The sequence below is a fragment of the Lepidochelys kempii genome, chromosome 8 (assembly GCF_965140265.1).
Source record: "Lepidochelys kempii isolate rLepKem1 chromosome 8, rLepKem1.hap2, whole genome shotgun sequence".
NCBI lineage: Eukaryota > Metazoa > Chordata > Testudines > Cheloniidae > Lepidochelys > Lepidochelys kempii.
The window spans coordinates 25670745-25697280 of record NC_133263.1 but is presented as its reverse complement, the minus strand read 5'-3'; the positions used below and the strand labels follow the sequence as shown (position 1 = coordinate 25697280).

Sequence of the window (26536 nt, the reverse complement as noted above, 5' to 3'; positions counted from 1 at the left end):
TTAACATCCCCAAACTTGAAGTTTGTATCTTAATTCCAAAGCTAAAACTTCAGCAGGTGATTATTACGTAGAACAATACCCCACCATTTGACTAGGAAAAAAATAAATCAGTATCTAAAAGCAGGATTCAGTTTTCTCATATTCATTCTGAGATATTTTCCCCAGAGTTTATTGCCAGCCTAGAAGATTCAGGTGACTGCATTAATGGAATAAGCATGTTATAAGAACCTATACAGAATAGGCAACACTTAAATCAAAATGTCCTAGTTTTATATACTGACAAACCCAGTAGTTAGGACATGGTTATTTTGATAAAATTTTGCTTTGGTCATTATACAGAGCTATTCATAAGATTCTTTGACTGTCAGGTTACATATTTTGTAAGGAATTAAAATTACTAGCTAACATGTGAAGCCAATAGTGGTCACATTATTTAAAAAAATCCAAAAAGACATCTGTTCATACCTCTTTCTCAAGCATCTTTTGTTTTTTCAGTTCTTTCATGATGGTTGTATCCTTTAGATAGGAAAAAAAAATCATGTAAGGGTTACACATTTTCATACCTAAGAGCACAAAAACTAAGTACTAACAGGTATTCAGTTAAAGCTGGTTATTCCATTGCAGGGTTTCTTGAAAATTACAGATTAAAAAACTGCCACTATGAGATGCATGATATTGGGCTATTTGAACTTATGTAAATCAATATAAAATTCCTTATGATTATCATACAATACTGAAAACATGACATTGAAGTTGTGTTAGCAAGACTTCCTAATACTTCACAAGCACTTCATTTACTAGCCCATGGTTTTGTTTTAAACAAACCCCCCTTGCAATCCTGCATTGAATCCCCTCCTCCCTCAAAATTACAATATATTTAAATTGACTTTCACACACACTAAGTGGTTCTACCCCTACTGTTCACAGGACATCACTGAGGGAGTCTCTCCCTACCCAAACATCCTTGGCATTTGGGACCCTCAACCTCTTACGTCCCCATATCTGAGCTTTCTGCTTTTCACTTTATTCTATGGGGAAGGCAGAAGAGGCTCAATAGCTACTGAGTTCCTCACTCCTCTCTCTCCACACTCTAAACAGAAAGAGTAGCACTTGAACGGTCTATTCCCTACCTCTCTCTTCTCAGGAAAAAGCTGTCACCTCTCCAGTCACAGACAGAGTTTCTATTGATCCTGAGCAAGTGGATTATTCCAGGTCTGCCTAAGTTACATTCCATTTAAAAGGGAAAAATGGGACTTCCTTCTTAGTCCCTATAGGACCTGAGCACAAGAATGGGCCTTGAAATAAACCCAATTGTCCTACTGAATGGTTCAAAATTTAGAGAATGCATTGTTTTAAATACCTGAGTTCAGAGTAGATTAAATTATAGGTTTGCTCAAAATTAACAGCATGGATATAGCTATACCAGAGACAGAAGAGTCTTACTGTTGATCCCAGAGATTTAAGTCTTCTTGCAGTTCGGGGCAAGCAGTCATTCGTTTCACTATTCAAATTTGGTTGACTTTCCATTTCCCCTGTGGAGACAAAATTTCACCATACTAATGGGTAAAGATTGACTAACTGTTTTTGTGGAAAGACTACATTTAATAGAGTCTTTGATCTTTGTTAGAATGCCAACCTCAAATCCCAAGGTTTGATAAAAAACCCAACAAACATTATCTTCTATGCCTGGCACCGTACAAGAGTTAGATGGACACCAATGGAAACTGAATAGACTATGAATTGATGAACTTACCACCGGTCCTGAGACATACACTCAGGAAGTGAAATATTGCCACTTTATAGGTTATGGTATCTCCTAAATTGCAGTGTGAAGGAGAAACCGACTACGTAGGGAGGTGGATGGAATGCATGAAGTAAATGGGGAAGAAAAAAAAAAGTCCCTAATGTTTCAATGAAAATAATGCAGTATTACTGGGAGGAGGGAAATTCAGATAAGCATACTTTTCAAATTGCTGGCAGCCTTTTAAAATAGAAGCAGGTAGTCAATGAACCAATGTGAAGCAGAAGCAAAAGCAAAGCACAGACCATAATCTCAAGCACTGAGAAAGCAAACTGAAGCAGCAGCATATCAGCACCAAAGCCATGTTTACACTACAGTGGCAAAAGGGCTACAGCTGTGCTGATGGAAGAAGTTTTTCCCATGTATGTAGTTAATCTACCTCTTGAAGAGGTAGAAGCTAGGTCAACAGAAGACTTCTTTTGGGTCTACACAGGGTTAGGCTGACCTTACTATGATGCTTAGGATGCAACATTTTTCCAGCAGCCCTGAACAATGTAACTAGGTTGATCTATTTTTTAAGTATAGACTAGGTGATAGTTTCAGCACTGCAAGTTCTTTTAAACTTTTTAAATTTGTAGGACTACTTACCTTTCTGCTTTCTCAACTGTTGAGATTTCTGCTTTCTAAAGCGTTGGGATTTGTCAAAGGACACAGGTCCCTTCAATGCCTCTGAAGATTTGAGCTCATAGAACCCTGGTGATGGGGCATAAGCTAGAAATGAGGGAATGAGATGTTCAGCACAGGAGATTACACTAGTTATGAAAATCTGGAAGAAGACAGTTATATTTATGGATTGATTGCCATCAAGCAGTTCAGACCTATATTTCATCTCCCAGTTTTTAATCTGCACAAGAGATATCCAAATAAGAGAGCAGAAGATGGACGTCATTTGTCCAAGTAAACTCTACTGCTGATATGATCTGCAGTAGAGTTATGTCCATAGCAAAGCATTCTTACCTGTTTGTGCATGGACCACCACCATAAACTAGATTTGTGGTGTGTTCTAAATACCGCAGAAAGATTTAAAAATTAGTTCATTAAAGTCTATTCAAGTAGTTATTGGAAACACATGAGCAATTAGAAGGCAATCTTGTTCCTTTAAGACTGGATCAACATTTCAGCACTTTTATTGGCACAAACTTTTAAAAGGTAGTCTTCCACTTTAAAAGGGAGGCTCATTTTGAACTCCACCATTTTTCACTTCCTAACACTAGACGATGCTGCCAAGTGTGTAATTTAAAAAAAAACTGCTTCCAAAAAAAGTGTCTTTGAAGAGAAACAGGAAAGATAGGAGAACACACTGGCATGGATTCATCATTGCTCTTACACTTACCTGACCTCAGTGATCTTCGGGTATGACAAGCTAATTTAAGCATCTCTGTCAACTTGTTTCAGTTTCCAAGACTGATTTACTGGCACAGAGGTCAGGGATTGAATGGATATGAATTACCACCCTCTGATCTCTCCAAATATATGTTGGTGGGACTGCATACAGCTGCAGTCACTGATAAATATCTATTGTGAAAGGAAGTTCTTAGTGAATGTCTTAAAGCTCTGTATTAAACTCACAGGTTAGGATTTTGTGGGGATAATCTTTGCTTTTTTATATCTTGTATTAAGGCTTTAAAAAAAAAACCCCAAAACAACAACAACAACAAAAAAACAAAACCACATCTAACTTGGTGCCCTTTTATTAGTGAGTGGCCTGTATCTGTAGTCCCATTTCAAGAAGAAATTAGATTCCACTCTAAAAGGAGGATTGGACAGTTACAGTGACCTTTGGTTGACTGGAAAAAGTTAGTCAGTAATATTCAGTGCTAATGACACATTACTGCAAGTGCCTCTGCTTCATGACAAGCACTAAGAAGCCAAAAAGTAGAGATGGAAGAACTGCTGTCCTTGGACGGCCATGATCTACAAAACAAGTTCTTAAATTATTTCCATAGTTTAGACCACCTCCTCTCCCACATGTTATAACATTTGTGGCAAATGTAACAGCTGCCTACAGGAGATGGAAGGGCATTTTAGCAATTTTTTTTTTTTTTTTAAAAAGCCACCACCATGTGACTTGCCAGCGGATTCAAGGAACATAGTCTGGGAACCACACATATACATTAAGTACACATGGAGTATCTTGATATTGAAAAAAGAATGCAATGGAATTGGTGGAAAAATCAGAATAGTTTTCACAAGACACTCGTGCCACTGTAGAACTCTAGGAATCCTACCCACAAGGCTAGTTGTACCAGCCCATTAGAGGAATACTCAGGTTATTTATGTCCTAAAGTTTAGGATTTATTAGTCTGTTTCATAGAGATTAAGGCCAGAAAGGACCACAGATCATCTGCCTAACCTCTTGTTTATCTCAAGACATAACATTTCATATACCCCTGTATTGAGACTAATGACTTTAGACCAAAGCAATTTAGTCCTCAGGAGATGAAACAGTTGTGTGCCAGAGGAAGAGAACGAGAGAGAGATACCACCAATGCCTGGAAATTGATTAGGTGAGACATGCCCAGATGACCCTAGCTACCAAACCATGCCCCAAAGTGCAGAGGAAAACCTCCAGACCAAAATATTCCTGTCTTTTTTAAAAGATCTCCTGATCAGTTAGACCCTGAGCATATGACCAAAACATACCAGCCAGGCATCTAAGAAATAATTCTTTGCACTGTCTCGGAGTACCAGTTCACTCTGGCCACAGATAGTGACAGGACACCAGACAAATTGATGGCTTCGGGGGGGGGGGGGGGGGGAGAAGAGAATGGGAAGAAGAGCAGCTGTGCCAGTTATACAGTAGGGAAAATTTCTCTCCAGATCCCCGCAGGCAACTAGCCGAAGTATGAGAGTTGATTAGTAGAGCCGCAAGGGAGGAAATCCTGTTCTCTCCTTGAAGTGGATGAAAAGTGGGATTTGTAGATTCAGATTTCAAGGCCAAGAAGGGACCACTAAGACCTCCCCAGCATACAGACAATAGAATTTATCCAAGCAACTGGATTAAAGCATATATTTTTAGAAAGATCTCAAACAAAGCTCAATAGAAGAAGCATAATCTTCTCAGGTTTCAGAGTAGCAGCTGTGTTAGTCTGTATCTGCAAAAAGAACAGGAGTACTTGTGGCACCTTAGAGACTAACAAATTTATTTGAGCATAAAGCTTTCGTGAGCAACAGCTCACTTTGTCCGATGAAGTGAAATGTAGCTCACAAAAGCTTATGCTCAAATACATTTGTTAGTCTCTAAGGTGCCACAAGTACTCCTTTTCTTTTTGCGGATATTTACAGTGTAACTACAGGAGTCCTTGTCAAGTACGCTTGTGACATACCCACATGCTACACTGAGTTCCCTATACAAGGCATAAATAGGGCCATTTACATTCCAGCGAAGAGAACAGAGCAGCCCTAGGAAGAAGTTGCACAGTTAGGCCAAGTCCTAATGCATGCAATTTCATGGCTCACAGTCCAGAAGATGTGGATAAGGAGGTGCACCTTAATTCATAAGCACAACCTTACTGAAATAAATCTGCTGTATTAGTGGTCACAAAAATCCAAGAATAGCATTGTTGACCTGAGACCCCTTCAAGCAGACGTTTTAGCGTCGCAGGCAGCCAGAACAAGGGCTGTAGGCCCGGGACAGCTGCCCCCCTGGATGCTAGCACTCAGGGGGCTTAGCACCCCATTTCCTCCTGCGCTACACCAACGCCGGCCTTCAGGGGTTGATCGGGTAGTTAATCAAGGCACAAAGGCCCGCAAGCCTGGGAGCCTACCAGCGCCTCAGGGATGAGAGAAACCTTAACTCAGCATCACTCAGCCCGCCGGAGCAGGGGGAGGCCTCAGGGACACCATCAAGCCCAGCCGCCCCACCCCCCAATCGCCTCCCCTGCGAGGCCACAGAGCACCCTTAACCCTCCTACTCGGGCTGGTGCACCCTCCCCAGAAGGGCCACTGGACGCCCCGGCTACCCGGGCTAGCGACTGCACACCGCACTGCCAGGTCCGCCCTCAAGCTGCCCAGGGCGCCACCAGGCCCGGAGCGCGGGCCCCACGCACGCTCACCAGCGGCCTCGTTAAAGCGCTTGAGAGGAGCCTTAAGGAAGGCCATGGCTGCACACGCCGCTACAGCCACTCACGCTCCCAGAGACCACTCTCCGCTTCAGATTCAAACTGCCAACCGCCTTCTTAACTCGCCCCCGACAGCCAATCACAGAACACCGCCTGCAAGCCTGTAGAGACAGCCAGCCAGTCACAGCCTCTGCCTGGAGCATGCGCACCAGATCCCACGGGAAACCAGTGATGTCGGCTCGCGAGCGGAAACGTGCGCAAAACCTGCTTAGCCCGCGACGGCGCATGCGTGTCGCGCTGTTTTCGGAGAGGAGGGGAAAAGCGCGCAGTTAGTTGAGCGCGGTGGGGCTCGTGAGTCCAATGTCGGGCCCCTTTGAGGAGCGGAGCGGGGTGGTGTCCTGCGCGACTCCATGGGGCTGCTGGTACCAGACCCTGGAGGAGGTGTTCATCGAGGTGCAGGTCCCGCCGGGCACCCGGGCTAAGGACATCCAGTGCAGCCTGCAGAGCCGGCACCTGGCGCTGGCCGTGCGCGGGCAGGAGGTGCTCAAGGTAGCGCTGCGAAGGGGGAGGCTGGCCGACTAGGCTGCCAGTGGGGCAGGGCCTGGCCTGGCCTGGGCCGCAGAGCTGCGGGGCGGCCCCAGCAGTTGTTGCAGGCAGTCAAGCGCGGCGGGGTGCGCTCGCTCCGGCGCTGGTTCGCTGACACCCGGTCCTTGCTGCACTGGGGAGCCTTGCGGGAGACGCTGCTTCCAGCACCGTGGTATGAGACTGGGGGGCTATGTGTCGTTGACATGGCCCTCTGAGTAGTATCTCTTTTGGCTATAGGGAGTCTAGTGGCTGGGATGCAGCTCGCGCAGGGAGCTCTGAACATTTTCGACCCGTGTCAGCAAAGAGTTTGGAATTCAGATTTAAAAAATTATGTTTGTTGTAAAATCCAATGGAAACGTGCGAAAGGCCATACACAAGGTAAATGGGAGTAGGCTGTTTAACACTGAGAATACTAGACTGATAAGGTGGGTCAGGCAATATATAGAAAGCTTTCGAGTTTACACAGCTCTTCTGGTCTAGGCTGGTCTAAACTCCCAAGTTTGTCTTTTCATCAGCAGAAGTTGGTCCCTTAAAATATATTACCTCACCCTCCTTGTTTCTCTAATATTGTGGGACTGACAGGGCCACAGCAACACTGTAAACAATTCAGAATATTGTCTCATTTCTCAGTCCTTGAGGTTGATTATTTTCCATTTAGGAGAGAGACAGTTAAGTAACTTTATGCCCAGGGTCTTAATTTTTTTCTTTTTTATGAAACCTGCTAGTACACCTTTCTTGTTTGGTTTTGCAGTTTCTAAAAAAAACCCAAAACAGTTAAAACAGTTTTGAGGGAATTAAAATGCTTCCTTGCAATGCTTGAAATGCAAACTGTAGTATTCTACTAGTACATGAGAACCTAAGTGAAACTGAGTAGAAATACAAGCATAGGGGTCCACTCATTCACTCCTCAAATTAGCATAATTGATTTCATTTGATTTAAGCATTTGAAGATGGAGATCTTGCATTTCCCCTTCAGTACAAAGTGCTGTACGAATAAATAATAAAAATAGTGTATTGGTAACATAGGTAATGACTTCTACAAAATTTATAAGGAGTCCGATGGCACCTTAAAGACTAACAGATTTATTTGGGCATAAGGTTTTGTGGATAAAAAAACACTTCTTAAAGTTTATGCCCAAATAAATCTGTTAGTCTTTAAGGTGCCACCGGACTCCTTGTTGTTTTTGTGGATACAGACTAACATGGCTACCCCCTGATACTTTATAAAATTTGTATTTGTCTTGGCATTGTCCCTTAAATATTTTTAAGTTACTGTATCTACTTACAAACAGTACATTACAAAGTTTGTCTTCAAGGTATTTCATTAGCAAACAGTAAAACACATTTAATGATGATGCATTGTAGAATATCCATGGGAATGAAAGAATCAACTTTCTAATTTAAAAAAAATTAGAAATGAGAAATTTTTCAAAGTTGTTGCAGTGTAAATTCTGTGGTATATGTCTAAAAGTTTTTGTTTCAGTAGTTGTTAAGAGAGACTGTACACTGTAGGATTTATCTTAGTACTTCAAAACATTCTGACTTTCTTTCCTTTCTCATTGGAAAGCCCATTTGCTTTCTCATTGGCGCTGGTAATTAGCAATTCTTTGCATCATTATAATTTATTTATATTGTGCCATAGGTGTGCATGGCACTTTACAGACATACTGGAACCTTGATGGGAAGTCACATTAAAATGGGAAATCCCCCCCCACCCCCCCAAGACAGTCCCTTTCATTGAGATACTGAAACAGTGACAGGTATTTTTATTGTATTAAGCAATTATTTTTCATAATTAATTTTAATAACTTTTCAGTGCCAGGTTGTTCCTTTTTAAACTGTAGGAAGTTTTCAAACTTCTGTATAAACTGGGAGTAATCCGATGAGGTGAGCTGTAGCTCACGAAAGCTTATGCTCAAATAAATTGGTTAGTCTCTAAGGTGCCACAAGTACTCCTTTTCTTTTTGCTAATATCAATCAGATACTGATAAACTACTTAACCTTGTAAATGTCTTTTTCAGGGTAGACTCTTTGACTGCACAATAGCTGATGAAGGGACATGGACGTTAGGTAACTATCTGCTTCTTTTAAATGAAATTTTGAAAGACAGTTAAATTTCTGTGTGTTCAAATCTTTCTCGAAATTAGAGTTTATTTCTTTTTAAGAACCAGAGTGTACTATAATTGAAGAAAGCAGATCATGACACAAACATACAGTTCTTGGATCACAATACAAAAACAGCCTAATGACGTCTTTGTTTTTTTAGTGAGAATCATAGAAATTAGAGATGAAAGGAAAATATTAAGTCATCTAGTCCATTTCCTACCAATGCAGGATTGTTCCCATTAGTATACTTTGGAGTGCTGGTTCCATTCATCTAGTTATAAATGTCATGAGCAATCAAACCTCATTGAGAGACTGCTGTCCAGGTTTTTTTCCCCCTTGACGTTCAGCCTAAATTTTCCTTTTCTTAATTTCATCCCATTACTTTGTTATATCTCAGTATGCTGTCCAAAGTAATTCCTTGCCCTCTTTAGTGTTGACCATTTTGAAAGTTGTTACCATGATCTCAGCTTCATTGTTTTCCCTTAGCCAAGATACACATACAGTAACTCCTCACTTAACATTGTAGTTATGTTCCTGAAAAATGCGATATTTAAGGAAATCCAATTTCCCTGTAAGAATTAACGTAAATAGTGGGGGGGAGAGGGGTAGGTTCCAGGGACATTCTTTTTATCAGATACAAGACATTCTATATACATACAGTATACATTTTAAACCATTTTAAACAAGCAATTTAATACTATACTCAGAATTGATGACTGTGAAGCTCGGTTGAGGTGGTCGAGTAAGAGGGTGGATCGTCCGGCTGCTCCTCTTGCTGAACAACTAAAAAAAAAAACATGTTTAGAGATTGTTTTGCTTTCCTTTCCCCCCCACTGCTTTTGGTAAATTTCTTTATAGCAAGTCATTACAAGACCAACTCCCCTAAGCACTTTGGAGCTGCGTTCCTGTTAGGATCGTCATCACTAAGGATTTGCAAGCCAGCTTCAATAATTTGGAAAGCTTCAGAAGGATGTTTGGCAGTCAAATTTTGATGGATTGGTGTTTCTTTTACTTGGCCCTCTTCCATTGCTCTCATCACTTCTAGTTGCATCAGATCTTCATTGGTTAGCTCTTCTCCGTGTGATTGCAGAAGTTGTGTAACATTGGCTTCTTCCACCTCATCAAAACCTGCTTTTCTTTGCCAAGCCGAGGATATCTTTCTTCACAGCGAGGACAACATCTTTAAATTATTTTAAGTCATTGACACTTTCAGGCCACAACTTTCCCCACATACCATTCATGCATGCCTGAGTAACTTCAGCCCAGGACTCACCAATGTTATTGATGCACTTCAGGATGTTGTAGTCATGCCAAAATTGCTGAATCGTAGGTTTGCCTCTGATGAGCTGGTCGAAAGTACAGCGTAAGTAAAACGCTTTAAATGCACCGATGGCTCCTTGGTCCATGAGTTGGATGTGTGAGGTGGCAGAAAGTCAACTTTGACGTTTTCGCACAGGTCGTCCAGGTTGATTGGATGAGCCGGTGCATTATCAATAAGCAATAAAATCTTGAAATCAAGATTTTCCTTGGCACAGTATTTCTTCCATGCAGGGACAGCATAGAGAGTCAGTCATTCTGGAAAAAATAGCTCCAGATCTTCAAATGACTGGAAGGTGTTTTTTTGAAAATCCCTTGAGAGCTTGTGGTGTTTCCAATTGGTATAGTGTCAGAGGTTTCATCTTCATGTCTCTGGCAGCATTACCACCTAGAAGCAAGGTTAGGCGGTCTTTAGCTACTTCAAATCTGGGCGCTCTCTTTTTCTCTCGGGAAATGTAAGTCCGCTTAGACATCATCTTCCAGTAGAGGCCCGTTTCATTGACACTGAAGACATGCTTAGGGGAATAGTCACCTTACTCAATTATTTTCTTGAGATAGTGAGGGAATTTTTTAGCTGCTGCCGTATTGGCACTAGCCACCTCACCGGACATCTTGATGTTATGCAGGTGGAAGTGCCTCTTGAACTGATCAAACCATCCCCACCTTGCGGTGAACATCTCTGTCTGTGATCCTTCACCTTGGTCTCTCTTCAGATTGTCATATAAGCTAAGGCAAAAAGTTTGTATCACTCGCAAATTTAGTTTTGGTCCTCTATCTCCACTGAAAGAAGATGCGCCATGTTTTCCAGCAAACTACTTCTTGATTGACTTATTGTAGGAGCACTAAGCAGTGTTACACACCGAGCACTAGCCCTGCTCTTGTTGGCTTTACTCTGAATTGTTCTCACAGTCGTCGGGGTAAGACCTAGAGTGATGCCAGCGTCTACCACACGTTCACCTGCATCAAAATACCTTAAAATGTCTAATTTAGTACCCAAACTAATGGTTTCCTGGTTTTCTTACTGCTCGTGGTACTGCTAGGCGCTTGACTATCGCTTGCTGGACATTTTTGACTCATGATGCTGGGTGATACTCCTCTGGACGGCACATGCATGTACTACTCTTCACTCCCTTCAGCCTTGAGTGGTTGGGGTCATGCAGCATCAATCAACTATTGAAAGGGAAAGAACTTGGAAAACCCATGCCATTCTCTATGGTAATCTGCTCCCCTATTGGAAGCCCTGTGGGTTTAGGCTAGGACTAGTTATGGAGTTAGTTTCGCTTGCAGGTTCTTACTTTCACAGGAGCCCTGCTGGAGGACCAAAGGCCTGTCTTCCAGGGTGCCCTGGAAAAACTGGCCCTGCTGTACCTCCCATAGTAACCACACACTCAGCGCTGAGGCAGCACTGCAGCCAATGTAGCTGTGACTGTTGTCAGAGGAGGAAAATAAGATTTGCTGCAGGGCTGCACTCCTCCCTGCTGTGTGCATGCAGGGGCAGAGAGATAAAGCTGGCATTGAAATGAATGGCAAAGCGATGATGAATCGGGGTAGCCTGCACCTGGAGTGTGTTTACAAATATACAGTAGTTGGGAGGTGCCCCTGCCTTACCCCACACAGGCACAGCCCGCTGCAGACAATAAGGCGGGCAAGGAGGCTGAAGGTGGCTGAGTAGACTCCTGAGTAGGCTGAAGGAGGCTGAGTAGCAGCAGCGGCAGATTCCCCCATTGAGACTCAGGTACAAGCACAGCTGCCAACTTTGCTGGGGGGTGCTCCGCCCGAGGCCTGCCCCCACTCCACCCCTTCCCCCAAGGCCCCACCCCACCTCTTCCTGCTCCATGCCCTCCCCTGAGCATGCTGCATCCTCACTCCTCCCCGCCCTCCAGCCTCCTGAACACTGCAAAACAGCTGATTGCAGTGGGCAAGAGGCACAGGGAGGGAGGAAGGAGGGTGAGGTGGGGGGGTGCAGGGGAGCTGATAGGGGGGTTGCTGACCCACCCTGGTTCCAAGCCCCCACGAGGACGGGCTGCTCTTCCAGAGAATCCTGCAAGGTGTGGACAAAGCAGGCGGCCAAATTGCACAACATTAAATGAGCATGTTCTCTAATAGAACAGCGCTGTAACAACAAAACCGATAGGACCTTAAGTGAGGAGTTACTGTATTAATATTATTAATCTTTCCTCATCAGTCAATCCCTCTAGAAAGGTTCCACTTAGTTTGGAGGGAGGAAATATGTATGTACCATGTTTTAAATATATGAATAAAGGGATCTTTTTTCCCTTAAAGTTTTCTTGTTACACATTGGTCTGGACTTCTGAGTTTGTCTTCATTTTCAGTGAATGAAATATCTTTTTGCATAGGCTTTAAGAAGAAGTTTCACCAGAAAATTCACTGAGTTATTAATGTTGAATTTGGCTGAAAAAGAGTATAGCACTTAAGAAGTCCAATGGTTATTTCTGTTTTTCTTATGAAGAGGACAGAAAATTGATACGTATTGTTCTAATGAAAACCAATCGAGATGCTGGAAATTGTTGGACCTCTCTGTTAGAAAATGACTATGCTGCTGATCCTTGGGTACAGGACCAGATGCAGAGGAAACTTACACTGGAGAGATTCCAAAGAGAGGCAAGTCAGAGGACACTAATTACTGTTTGTGTCTTATTTATACATATTCTGCTCAGGTTATGGCCATGACACGGAAAAATTCTTTTACATTCATCAGAAATACACAAAGTTAACCCATTTTTACTATTTTATTTTAACGCATTCTGGTTGATTTGTCACTCAGTGGGTTGAATCTTCATTAGGATACTGAACTTTGCCTACAGGATGCCATTCGGTACTTTGAGAGAACCTAAAACTCTTCTTTTAGAATTTAAAAAAGGCATTAGTTTTGGAAAGTAATGCATAGTTCATTCAGAATCTTGACATTTGACTTCAGTAAAAGTTGCAGGTACCCAACAGCAGGAGAATTGAGCCTTGAAAGAGGACCTGAATATGGCAGTCTCTCTCTGAATGATTACATATCTGTATTTAAAGTTTATTTTTCAAAATCAAGTCTCCTTCAGTACGTTTATACAGAATGTTCAGTCAAAACTTTGTTTGTTTGGAAGACAAAGGAGAGTAAACTCACTGGGCAAATAATTCCTCCTTTATTTTGAATAGATTTCATGCTAAACTTGTTTCCCAGTGCTGTGACTACTACTTCTAGCACTTCACCATCTTTGTGTACTAGCATTAGTAATTCAGCAGAGCTCTGGGAATAATGCTTATTAGCTAGCAAGTGCTGAATCAGCACAATTTTTTGTTTAACAAAAACCAGCAGCATTTTTATAAAAACTAGCTGTCCAGTACTGCAGGAACTTCCCCTTTCAGATAACCATTTAAAGGGACACTGTAAAAGTCAACAGCTGTACTATTTAACCCCACTCCCTGAAACCATTTTAAAGATTTTCTTGATATGGAAAGCTTGCTGCCTCCCAAACTTGGGATGGCAACAGCCTGCAAACTCACTTCTGCAGCTGGGCAAGCCACCAGTTTCCCTTTGTGTGTAATTGCTGATGCGTGTGTGCAAAAATTTTTCACTCTCCCTAGAGAATTTCAACTGTGCCAATTCCCAGGAACACAAGAAGCAGAAGGCTGTGTGCTTTTCAGTTTGGGAGAGTGTTAACAAACTTTGATTTATACAGTGATATTTTGAGTATTAACCTTTATATGAATTTTTTTTTATCTCTGTACAGAATCCTGGCTTTGACTTCAGTGGGGCAGAAATTTCTGGGAACTACAGCAAAGGGGGACCAGACTTTTCCAAACTTGAGAAATAAACTTCTTTCAGCGGTGTTCCAAAGAACCAGAGAGAAATAATATGTTAAACTGAAGGAGTGAAATATGTCTTTGCTAAAGACTTCACCTGTCTACAGAATGAATGTCATCAAATACTGTCTCTGTGGATAATTACAGGGGAATTCCTTTCAGTAGGATCAAGACAAACAGCAAAGTTATAGAGGGTCATTTTTAAATGTGTGCTAACTTTGATATTAATGGAAAATATGCATACATGATAAATGTACTTTAAAGGTGTCATGACTGTTTTTAAACAGTATTTTCTTTGTGGAAATATTCCACAGTGAAGTGACATAGAGGCACAGTTATAGAATGCTACATAAATGTCAGCACTCATCCTCTTGTGGAGAATTAATCCTACAGGCAAGCCACCTACCATTATCCTTAACTTTGAAAGAACTGTATTTTCTAAATTTTAAAAATGTACTTTTGTAGCTCTCACTTGGTTAGCAGCCCTCTGATGTGTGTTAGTAAATTCAGTTTTAAAACCGCAGTGGCAGAAACAAGAATATTACTCTTAAGTGCAGAAAATAAGGTTTGACATTTTAGTGTTGTGCCAAATGTTGCTGAAGGACAAACTGTGGCAGCAGAAAGTCAAAAGGTTTAGGTTGAAGCCTGGGCTCCAGTACTTGTAGGTCTACTTACAGTATAGTAACTTAATATTCTTAGTGGAAGGAGAAGAGGTTTTCATTTCTGAAAGGGTGGAATACTTTGCCTGTGGGATGCAATTTTGTGTACTTAGAACCCAAAACTCTTCTTTTAGCACAGGGGTGGGCAAACTTTTTGGCCTGAGGGCCACATCAGGGTTCCAAAATTATATGGAGGGTAGGGTAGGGAAGGCTGTGCCTCCCCAAACAGCCTGGCCCCCATCCCTTATCACCCCCTCCCACTTCCTGCCCCCCTCAGAACCCCTGACCCTTCCAACCTCCTGCCACCACTCCTTGTCCCCTGACTGCCCCCTCCTGGGACCCCTTGCCACCTGACAGGCCCCCCAGGACTCCCATGCCTATCCAACCACCCCCTGTCCTCTGACTGCCCCTTATCTAACCTCCCTACTCCCTTACCATGCTGTTCAGAGCACCAGGACTGGCAGCTGTGCTGCCCGGCTGGAGCCAGCCATGCCACTGCGCAGTCTAGTGCCCCTGGGCAGGCCGGCGGCTTTCGCAGCCACACTACCTGGCAGGAGCTTGCAGCCTTGCCTCCCAGAGCACTGGCAGGACGGTGAGCTGAGGCTGTGGGGGTGGGGATGGACAGCAGGGGAGGGCCCGGGGGCTAGCCTTCCCAGCCAGGAGCTCAAGGGCCTCCCCAAACAGGCTGTAGTTTGCCCACCTCTTTTAGAATTTAAAGAACTGTTTCAACGTGAGAGCTACAATTTGATTTCAGTAAAAGTTGTAAGTACCCAACAGCAGGAGAATTGAGCCTTGAAAGAGGACCTGAATATGGCAGTCTCTCTCTGAATGATTACATATCTGTATTTAAAGTTTATTTTCCAAAATCAAGTCTCCTCAGTATGTTTATTCAGAACATACAATCAAAACTTTGTTTGGAGGACAAAGAAGAGTAAATTCACTGGGCAAATAATTCCTCCTTTATTTTGAATAGATTTCATGCTAAACTTGTTTCCCAGTACCATCTTTGTGTACTAGCATTAGTAATTCAGCAGAGCTGTGGGAATAGAGTTTATTAGCTAGCAAGTGCTGAATCAGCACAATTTTTTGTTTAACTCTTTGTTTTTAACTTTTGTTTTATTCTCTATCCCTTTTTCAATGATTCCTAACATCCTGTTTGCTTTTTTGACTGCTACTCCACGCTGTGTGGATGTCTTCAGAGACCTATCCACAATGACTCCAAGATCTCTTTCCTGATTAGCTGTAGCTAAATTAGCCCCCATTATATTGTATGTATAGTTGAGGTTATTTTTTCCAATGTGCATTACTTTACATTTATCCACATTAAATTTAATTTGCCATTTTGTTGCCCAATCACTTACTTTTGTGAAATCTTTTTGAAGTTCTTCACAGTCTGCTTTGGTCTTAACTATGTTGAGCAGCTTAGTATCACCTGCAAACTTTGCCACTTCATTGTTTAACCCTTTCTCCAGATCATTTATGAGTAAACTGAATAGGATTGGTCCTAGGACTCACCCTTTGTCCCTGTCCTTTAAATAGTTCTCAATCCAGGAAAGGATCTTCCCTCTTATTCCATGACTCCTTAATTTACTTAAGAGCCTTTGGTGAATGACCTTGTCAAAGGTCTTCTGGAAATCTGAGTACACTATGCCTACGTTTGTTGACCCCTTCAAAGAACTCTAATAGATTAGTAAGACATGATCTCCCTTTACAGAAACCATGTTGACTTTTGTGTAACAATTTATGTTCTGCTATGTGTCTGACAATTTTATTCTTTACTGTTGTTTCAATTAATTTGCCCGGTACTGACTTTAGACTTACCAGTCTAATTACCAGGATCACCACTAGAACCCTTTTTAAATATTGGTGTTACATTAGCTGTCTTCCAGCCATTGGATACAGAAGCTGATTTAAAAGGACAGGTTACAAACCATAGTTTACAGTTTTGCAATTTCACATTTGAGTTCTTTCAGAACTCTTGGGTGAATGCCAGCTGGTCCCAGTGACTTGTTACTGTTAAGTTTATCAATTAGTTCCAAAACCTCTAGTGACACTTCAGTCTGTGACAATTCCTCAGATTTGTCACCTACAAAAGATGGCTCAGGTTTGGGAATCTCCCTAATATCCTCAGCCATAAAGACCGAAGCAAAGAATTCATTTAGTTTCTCTGCAATGACTTTGTCTTTAAGTGCTCCTTTTGTATCTTGATCATCCAGGGACCCATTGGTTGTTTAGCAGACTTTCTGCTTCTGATGTACTTAAACATTTTATTACCTTTTGAGTTTTTTGGCTAGCTGTTCTTCAAACTTTTTTGGCTTTTTTTACTGTATTTAATTTGGTAGTGTTTATGCTCCTTTCTATTTACCTCACTAGGATCTAGTCCAGTTGGCATCCAGTATCAAGTGGAGTGCCCCAAGGGTCAGTCCTCGGTCCGGTTTTGTTCAATATCTTCATTAATGGTCTGGAGGATGATGTGAACTGCCCCCTCAGCAAGTTTGCAGATGACACTAAACTGGGAGGAGAGGTAGATATGCTGGAGGGTAGGGATAGGATATAGAGGGACCTAGACAAATTAGAGGATTGGGCCAAAAGAAATCTGATGAGGTTCAACAAGGACAAGTGCAGAGTCCACTTAAGACAGAAGAACCCCATGCACTGCTACAGACCAGGGACCGAATGAGTTGGCAGCAGTTCTGCAGAAAAGGACCTAGGGGGTCACAGTGGACAAGAAGCTGTTGTTGCCAAGAAAGTCAATGGTATTTTGGGTTGTATAAGTAGGGGCATTGCCAGCAGATCGAGGGATGTGATCGTTCCCCTCTACTTGACATTGGTGTGGCCTCATCTGGAGTACTGTGTCCAGTTTTGGGCCCTGCCCTACAAGAAGGATGTGGAAAAATTGGAAAATGTCCAGCAGAGGGCAACAAAAATGATTAGGGGACTGGAACACATGAGTTATGAGGAGAGGCTGAGGGAACTGGGAATGTTTAGTCTACGGAAGAGAAGAATGAGGGGGGATTTGATAGCTGCTTTCAACTACCTGAAAGGGGGTCCCAAAGAGGATGGATATAGACTGTTCTCAGTGGTAGCAGATGACAGAATGAAGAGTAATGGTCTCAAGTTGCAGTGGGGGAGGTTTAGGTTGGATATTAGGGAAAACTTTTTCACTCAGAGGGTGGTGAAACACTGGAATGGGTTACCTAGGGAGGTGGCAGAATCTCCTTCCTTAGAAGTTTTTAAGGTGAGGCTTAACAAAGCCCTGGCTGGGATGATTTAGTTGGGAATTGGTCCTGCTTTGAGGTCCTCCCGTGGTCCCTTCCAATCCTGATTTTCTATGATCTGACTTCCACTTTTTAAAAAATGCCTTTTTATTTCTCACTGCTTCTTTTAGGTGGTTGTTGTCATATTCAAAATTGGAGTCTCTCAGTAGATGGTACCTAAGGTTTGTTTTTGTAATGAAAACAATAAAGCACATAGGAACATGTAGCCTACTAGTAAATAGTGCAGTGTCAGTGCTGCAGCCACTATGGACTTAGCCTGACTTTTTCTAAAGTGTATGGTAATCCTATTTCAGCTAGGTCTCCTGCTTTGACATTTAAAGTCTAACTAGAAAGGGGAAATGAAAACCAACCCTATCATCTGTACATACAGTAAATCTTGCTAGGTTTGTGAGTCTTAAGTGTCACATGTAAAAAATTTTCCTTAGTAGACAGCTGCTTTAAGATAAATGACAATGTGATCTCTACAATAACTCTTAAACTGTTGGTGCTAAGTTTACTTTAAGAACATTTGGAAGTTTAATTACTGTTCTGTGAACAGTAGTGAAGAAACTCTGATAGAGTTTTGTAACAGGTATTGGGAAGAGGGTCAAAAGGACAATTACGCATACCTGCATTTCAATACATTTTATTGAAAGGTACATTCTTTAATGAATACTGAGACATTGTTACTTCTAAGAATGGCACAGTGCATCTTCAGCAGTTGCATTCAACGTGCATAGCATGTCCGATCCTTTGCTTACTTTTCACCAGTTAGCAGTGGTAATTACATACAGCATACCTATCTGCATGGTCAAGGCTAGTAACATTCATCTATAAGTTCATAGTAGAATTTTTTCCCCCTTAAGTTGTTCACTACTTAGCAGTAGTTTAAAGTGCTCTGTAGGAAGTTTGACTATGCTTTACTACATTAGAAGGAGGGTGTGGAATATCCCCCCCAAAATCAATGTTGGCCTTTGGAAAATAGATGTTTGTGTACCAGCCCCACATTTTATTTAATTATTCACAGTTCTTTTCTCCCACTGCCCAAATTAGTTAAGAGTGCATGCAGGAGTTCTTAATGATTGACCAATAAGAGGTTCCATTGCAATGTGATGTAAAGCATTCAGAGCTCACTACCTACATCCCAACTTGAGCCATTCATTTCATGAACTACAACACTGCAGCTTTACTTGCTCTTAGGCATTCCCTTTCTGAACATCTTTAGAGGGTACTACCTCATGTTTGACCTTCCTCTACTGATGAAGAGCTAGCATTGACACATAAGGTTTAGGTCTTTCAGGGACAAACGAAGAATGAAGTAGCAGAGCCAATTCAGAACTCAAAATTAGAGGTATAGATACAGTTTCCTATTGGGCAACAAAAGCTGATGATCATCTTACATTATGGTGGTACTTGCACAATTTCTATTGAGGGCATGCAAACTGCACCTGTGTAATAATCAGAATTTGTCCCCTTGTCTGTAAGTGACCCTAGGGAAAGCGCTATTGTCAGGCTCTGACTTTAGACAGAAATAGCAAAGTAGCAGTTTTACGGACATTGCAAACTGATATAGGGTGCAGTTTGCTTGTTAAGCCATGCTTTCAATCTCCACCATTCAAAGTTCACAAAATTATACTTTTCACAAAATGAGGGTAGAAGGATGGCCAAGTTCAATAATGATGCAGAGTAACAACTGCAGGCTTTCCCAGCATTTCTCTGATTTGTATTTTATCATCTTAGCCAGAGTTCTTAACTCTGCACTGCATCAAAGGACCAATGCCTTGTGCAGGAGAACATGGCTACTCAAAACATGACAATACAAAACATTTGACTTAGGTAACTGCATCCCAGAGACTATTCAGTGCAGTATCAGGGAGATTTGTCTGAGACAATTTGGTAGCCTCAGCAGTCCTGAAGCACATTATGCCTCCTATGTTTCACGTACAAGTTTTAGGAGGTGGAGAATCAAATTGCATGAAGTAATCCAACTAAACAGCCACAGTTGCAGTAAGCCAAAGTTAAACTACACTAGCTGTTCTATCAGTTAACTACCAAGTTGTCTGAGGCTATTCACTACTATAAACAGCATGATACTTTACTGTTATACATATGTATATTTCATTCATCCTTCAGGAATTATTTACTACTTATTACTCCTGTAGTCAGCACCAATTCAACTGCATTTGCTGGAAAGGTCTATTAAAGAAACCTTCTGGATGTTTCAGTTTTCCAAGAGTTGAACTTCAGATGCTAGAACAGCTGCTATGGTTTAGGCTTCAGTTTTCAATTCCACAGCCAAATACTGTAAACCAGCCTTCAGGACAGTCATTTTTCCATTTTAAGATTCCTGTGCAGACAGTATAAGAGACATTAAGTTAACTAAACAGCTGTTTCTACAAATGGCTATGTGCTGTACAAATATAGTACAGTAAGACAATTTCTGCCCCTGAAAGTAGAAAGAGGATGGGGTAGGGGGGAAAAAAAGGATATTTTGGGGAAGAGACAGTTAATGGCTGTCCCTGTCCCCCCCCCCAAACAAAAAAACACACAACACACCACAGCAACTCGGCAATGAAAGTTAGTTGGGTAATAGGCTAAAACAATAACTAACTTTTTTCCCGCTTAGACTCCCCACCCCAGAAATTTCAGGCCTTTAAAGTTTGTTTCAGCAAGACGAGTTTACCATACATTGGTTAGATACTGGCAGTGTTCCAATAAAATGTTTTAAAACAACTTGTTTAATCAATGCACAGGACAAAGTTAGAGGCTAGTTTTGCCAGACAGTTTAAACATGGTTAAGCTTAATGTAGATACAATAGAACCTCAGAGTTATGACCTCAGGAATGGAGGTTGTTCGTAACTCTGAAGCGTTTAACTCTGAACAAAACGTTATGGTTGTCCTTTCAAAAGTTCACAACTGAACATTAACTTACAGCTTTGAAACTTTATGCAGAAGAAAAATGCTGCTTTTAACTATCTTAAATTAAGTGAAACAAGCACAGAAACAGTTTCCTTACCTAGTCAAATCTGGTTGTTTTTTTTTAATACACTGCCTTGACTTTTTAGCAGTTTACATTTAACACAATTCTGTACTGTACAATATTTGATTTTTTCCCCAATCTCTGCTGCCTGACTGCATATTTTCAGGTCCAAATGAAGTGTGGGTTGACCGGTCAGTTTGTAACTCTGGTGTTTGTAACTGAATTTCTAATGTAGAGCCTTTGGAAGTGTGAGGGGAACCAATGTCTTTACACATTAAATACCCGATCAACTGAAGTAGTATGTATTTTTGTTGGAAAATCATTGTTTGATATCAGCTTTGTAGACTTCTATGACGAGTATCTCAGAATCTGTATTGCATGGCCTGTATGCATGTTAGGAACATTGTCCTAGGACTTCAGGACAACCAGAAACTTGTTACAGGCAAGCCAATTTCAGTAACTTGGTGTCTGGAGGACGAGCTAACGAACCTTCACTTTAATTTTTGGTGCACTGATTGACACATTGGACCTGCTGCTCAAGTATAGACACTCTTCCTCCTTTCCTTTTAAGCATCAGAATGTGAAGCAGGTTAACAACCTGGCATCTGTGTCGCATCCCACCACTTGCTCTACTCACCTAGCTGTGCTCCAGACTTCAGTGAGAGAGATTCAAGTGGCGGACACCAGAGTATGGGAAAGAACTGGTACTCTGCTTACAGGAGACATTAGGAGGGTTGCCAGTTTGTATTTTCAGACTCAGGCATTAGTGTTGATGCACCTAAAGGTCAGCAGAATGTGTCCAATTTAATCAAAACATTTCAAGTGGCCTGTCAATTCTTGAAGAGTTGCTTTGTTTGAGAACTAAGTTGAATATCTAGGCTGTGCCTAGGGGGCTGAAGAAGCCTCCAGTCTAGTAAGCATGAAGAAAGTTTTAGTGGTTTAAGGATTCCTGTTTGTGCACAAATCTAAGTTGAAAGCAGTGAAAGAAACTTACCTGTTACGAGCCAGTCTCTGGGATTGTGGGGAGGTGTGAGATTCTGTAGTAGCTATGCTTCAGCTGCCGTGCTGTACGTCCTGACACAATCCACTTCAGCTTCTGAACGTTTGGTTTTGAACACTTGCTTGATGAGTATTCTGCAAGGCACTTTAATACCAGCTCCTTCCAGAAAGTTAGGTCTCTGCTATTTGTCTGAATGAAGAAAGGTTGAAGCTAGAATTAGACACCCATTTCCCAGTTGTAATCCACCCCCACCACCTACAAGTGTGCTAAATTAAGAAAGGCCTTGTACCATATGCTAATTGGGGGAGGTATGAAGGGGACAAGCGTGGGCACCAATGGACTCCCAAAGGCCCTTAGTTCTTAAAAGGTTCCCCCAGCTTCCACTGAAGGAGCCTTGCTGTTCCCCCCACACTACCCCTGACCTGGAGACTAGTATCACTGTACCCCAGCACATGAGTTTTTTTTATCCTCAGTCAAGGATCAACCAGAACTAGCCTCCATTTCTTATGCTATTGCAGCCTCTGCAACTGTTTAAGTTGAAACATTGCTCTTTAAAAAAAAAAGAAAAAAAAAAACTACACGAGCTTGGACAAAATACTCCACGTTACTTTTGTGATTTACTGTGCACCTCCAACAGAAAGGACTAGTTTTTCCCTTGTGACAAGTTTCACAATAGTTCCACAGAATGACACCATATAAGTTGTGGATTACAGTAATAGTCAAGTTGAGCAGAAACCTGATTTGTCAGTCTTCCTTCACTGTTTATTTACATCATGGATACTGTGAGGCACTGTTGTGCCCTTTCATGTGACTGGCTCATAGGGGGATGAATGCTGAATAAAAGTTACAAGCAAGTTTTTCAAAACTCCATCAGGGAGAAAAAAAAGTCAACTCCAATTTATCAGTTCAAGTAAAGAATTACTCCATTTTTAACAGTAGCAAACCAGAATCCTTTCTTTGGAGGAGCCTTCAAGACAAGGAGAATTATGTTCAACAACCTAATGTTAAACTTGTTCAGAGGCTCTACACTTAGTTGTTGTTAGGGTCATTTCCTCCCCATGACCTACCTTGGAATGTATTTGAAGGCATTCTATTGCCTCCTTCAATTCTAGCAGTTTCTTTTCTTCAATCTCTAGTGCCAATATAGATAATGCCAAAACAGAAGGCTAAGGGGAACAGAAAGTAAACGTCAATACTGACAGCCAAGCCTGTTAAGCTTCAGTAAACTCAGTGCACTTATGTTATTAAAAACCACTTACTTTGGCTTTAGAGAACATGATTCTGCAGTGACATGCCTTAAGCTGGGCTTCAAGTCTCTCAAAATTAAGATGCTTTCTCCTGTAAAAGAATGGTATTAAGAGTTTAGTATATAAAAATCAGATCAAGACTGCAACAGCCTTAGAAATTTGCTGAGTGTTTAAATACAAAATTACTCAGACATTCTCTTGGATACAGTTTAAAGGGCTCCATCAGTTTCAGAAGTGTTTGTGAAAGAAGAATGACAGGCTTCTTTTAAATTCAGAGGTGTTAGGTATGTCTACACTTAAACCACTACAGCAGTGCTGCTGCTGCAATTCAGTGTATACAGTAACCTATGCCAGTTGCAGGGGTTCTCCTGTCAGCGTAGGTGATCCACCTCCCCCCTTCTGCTGTCAACCTAGTACTGTCTACACCAGGGGTTAGGTTGGCATAGCTACATTCAGGGTGTAGAGTTTTCACACCTGAGAGACGTAGGTATGCCAATGTAAGTTCCCAGTGTGGACTGCCCTAGGACTCAGTTTTTGTACTATAAAATTAAGTGTTGCAGCTTAATGTGCTATTTCTTTGTTTTATGCATAGATATTTTTCTATATACATTTGCAAGACTGGCAACATGGTAAAGTTAAAGTAGTTTTGCCTTTATATCCCTGGTTGTTCTGACCCAGCTAAGGGGTATTACAGGTTTGATGTGCTTACAATATTTGTTGACCAAGCAAGTTTTGATCTTGAAGTAACCAAGGACATTCATGAACCAGTTCTCTTTACAGAGAAGACGTTTTGAAAGACTATCGGCCAGACGCTACTGCTGCTTGATCAGCAATGCATTAACCTGCACCTGTTCAGCAAGGCTGTTTCCCCGATCTAAAACTATGCTCTGGGTCATTTTTATTCTAGCTGTAAACAATGTTGTCACTGAAGTTGGAAAAAGCTCTGTTCATCAGAGCACAGTATCAATCCACAGGAATTCATATCAGCCACTTTTTACTTGTTCGTAACTGTTTGCATTCTCACTTTTGATTTAAATTGTATACATGAAAATAGATTACTTGAACGATTTTCCCCACCAGCCCTTTCCAGTGGGCAGTGAAGCTTCAAAGTCATGGTGAAATAGTTGTTTTACCTTTCACAAGGTAAATTCTCATGGATGAGCAAGTGATAGAGTTGTAGAAACTGAAAGGCAGTTGTAGCTTTGATTCTCCAGTATAGCTTCTCTAACACAATTTTCTCCATTCTCATCATGTCAGATACAGTGAACCTATACTGGCTTATTCGAATTAAGTCAGTGGCTAAGGGAATGTTTCTTTCTTCTTCTTCTGTTGCTTTCACAGCCAGGTAGAAGCAGCTTAGTCCAACACAGCCTAAGTGTTTAGGCTGCACCTAAAAGAGAGAGATCAAGTTTCTTATTATAATGAAAGCATTTTATAGTAAGTCAGAAAAAACAAACATGTATTCAGCTAAATTAGATGTTAGGCTCTTTTTTAAGACAAGCTCTGCAGGTAGCAATCCGCATCCACGCACTAGGATATCAGATGCCCAAAATTACTTATCACTCTGCCTTGGAGGAGAAATAATAATAATCTAACTTTAGTGCACATTTCTTTCAAAACACTGAAAGAAACTGGCATGTGCTCAGAAGCGAGTGTGCTTAGTCCTTTTTTAATCTGATGGGGTTGGAATATGCATGGTCTCCAACTGTGGTATGCTTAAACTGCCTTAAGACTGAGTTGGAACATTTTAAATCGCTTACTTTTGATTATTATACAAGTATCTTTGATTACTTTTATTGCTGATAGCATATACAATGGCATAATGAGATCCTTTGGTCACTCTGCAATTATAGGAGTACTCTTCAGTCCCCAAAACTATTAAAACTCTCAGTGCGACCTACATCTGAAGTCTGTTGAGCACCTGGCATTTTGGACAAGAACCTTACAGATCTAGAGTAGTAAGATAAAAAATAGCTTACAGGAATGTACATCTTATATTGAAAGGAGTAAGAAAGCCTGTGTACAAAAGAGCAAGAGTAGTTTATTGTTTAAGACTAACCAGAGATGTGAAACTGACGTGTCTGCACAAATTGAGACATAGGCCTCACCTACATCCGAAAATTAAGTAGACTTAACTACATCACTAAGGGGTGTGAAAAATCCCCCCCCACACCAAAAAACACCATAGTTAAACTGACCAAACCCTGGTATAGACAAGCCCACAGGCTGTGTCTTCACTTGGAATAAAGGTGTTCTTAACCAGAGTTAAAATCTTATTGAAGACAAGACTATGTAGTTTTCACATAGGTGGTTACATTAAAGGCTACGAAGCCTAGCTAACATTTTTTTTTCTTAAGTGAAGGCAAGGCCATAGAAAGTTAGTGCATTAGAGCTTATGTTTCCAAAGCATACCTTCATTTTTGACAGAAACCGGTCTAAGAAATTAACGGCTAAGGAAAATGTTTCTGTATTGAAGCCAAAGAATTGAGTTAAGCTGAGGAGATCTTTTACTTCAAAGTCTCGCAACCTTGCAGTCATTCGGAGGCCATTGTCATGAGCAGTTTCAATTAGTCTCAGGCCAGAAGCCTTTGGCTGATATCTTAACTCTTGTTCCAACAGAGCACTGAGCTGGTATAGCAATTCCTGAGCTTCAGTTGTTACAAGCATTTCAATCATCTGTAATGAGAGAAAAATACTTAATGCAAGACGCTACTAAGAAAAGTCCCAAAATGTCTTTATGGTACGCTGGGGAGTTACAGATTTGCCCCAACATCAATCAGTGGCAAAGATGCTCTTTCAATTACACAAAAGCTCTTCAACGTTCATAACGTTAGCTCGAGCTCCTTAGCTTTATAGAGACTCTCTCCATTGTTCTGGACTGACATTTTCTGCTGCTATATTTCTGAACGTAGACTTTTGATTTTAACAGTACACATTTTACAGAAGATTATTATTATTTCTGGATTTGGGTGGCCTTGTGTGATGGCCAGCAAGCAGCCTTCCCCTTTAGGTTACACCCTGAAACGCCCACATTATACAGGAATCTGGGCTGGCATTTTATGTATGCAAGGAACCCAAACTCAAGTTCAGAAGCATTCCGCCGAGAGAGAGAGAGATGTCAGCACTTTGCAGACAGCTGAGCTGGAGCGCTGACTGAAGAGCACAGACACATTGCACACGCGTCAGCTGCCCGAGCCCCTCCAGTCACTCGGCACCTCCCCCTCCACAGGGACATGCCTGGGCTTGTCCGCCCCGCTGGGGAGAAAGGGGACTCGGGCTTATAGACCCCGAGACACGATCTAAGTGCGGGCGGGGGCTTCAAGTCCTCCCCCTCCCAGCAACTGTAGCCCCAAGCGGTACCACCACAGACCGGCTGGGTCATGGGGCAGAGAACCGACCGCCCAGCCTGGAGCCCCTGGTCCCCCAAACCCCCACGCGACCTGCCCAAGACTGGATCCTCCCACCTCCCCCAGCCCACACCCAGAAACGATCGATCCCCGCAGCCAAACCCGCACCCGACATTCCCCCGCCGACCCCTTACCGTGTGACGGGGGCGGGCACCTCACGGCTAACTACTTATAAAACGTTACTTAAAACCCCAGAGTGGTTAAAAAATAAATAACCGCGCGACGCCACACAGAGCCGGCCCGAGACCCCACTGCGGCGGCGCCTGCCCCACCACCCTCCGACCCCAGCCCTTATGTAGCGAGGG

The 26536-nt window shown here is 41.9% G+C and overlaps 3 protein-coding genes across 5 annotated transcripts in view; 1 reads left to right on the top strand and 2 right to left on the bottom strand.

Moving 5' to 3' along the window:
• The window catches only part of HMMR (hyaluronan mediated motility receptor), a 25268-nt gene extending 18805 nt beyond the window's left edge, over positions 1–6463 (bottom strand). For both annotated transcript variants that reach the window (XM_073355915.1, XM_073355917.1), the window contains exons 1-4: positions 5857–6463; positions 2390–2512; positions 1444–1532; positions 466–516 (exon numbers count right to left, since the gene is read on the bottom strand). In XM_073355915.1, the coding sequence (XP_073212016.1) occupies positions 466–516; positions 1444–1532; positions 2390–2512; positions 5857–5902 (309 nt within the window). In that variant the 5' untranslated portion in view covers positions 5903–6463. The remainder of the gene's footprint in view (positions 1–465; positions 517–1443; positions 1533–2389; positions 2513–5856) is intronic.
• Positions 6133–20872, top strand: NUDCD2 (NudC domain containing 2). Its single transcript, XM_073355920.1, has 4 exons — positions 6133–6411; positions 8469–8517; positions 12341–12492; positions 13608–20872. The coding sequence occupies exons 1-4, from the start codon at positions 6223–6225 to the stop codon at positions 13689–13691; spliced, it is 474 nt and encodes a 157-aa protein (XP_073212021.1). The 5' UTR covers positions 6133–6222; the 3' UTR covers positions 13692–20872.
• CCNG1 (cyclin G1) lies at positions 18227–26536 on the bottom strand. Of its 2 annotated transcripts, XM_073355918.1 has the most exons (7): positions 26366–26536; positions 25237–25500; positions 23958–24214; positions 22837–22915; positions 22645–22743; positions 21572–21766; positions 18227–19943 (listed from the first exon to the last, which is right to left on the bottom strand). In XM_073355918.1, the coding sequence occupies exons 2-6, from the start codon at positions 25498–25500 to the stop codon at positions 21575–21577; spliced, it is 891 nt and encodes a 296-aa protein (XP_073212019.1). In that variant the 5' UTR covers positions 26366–26536; the 3' UTR covers positions 18227–19943; positions 21572–21574. The 2 variants fall into 2 exon arrangements, with proteins under 2 accessions (XP_073212019.1, XP_073212020.1); XM_073355919.1 differs by lacking the exon at positions 25237–25500.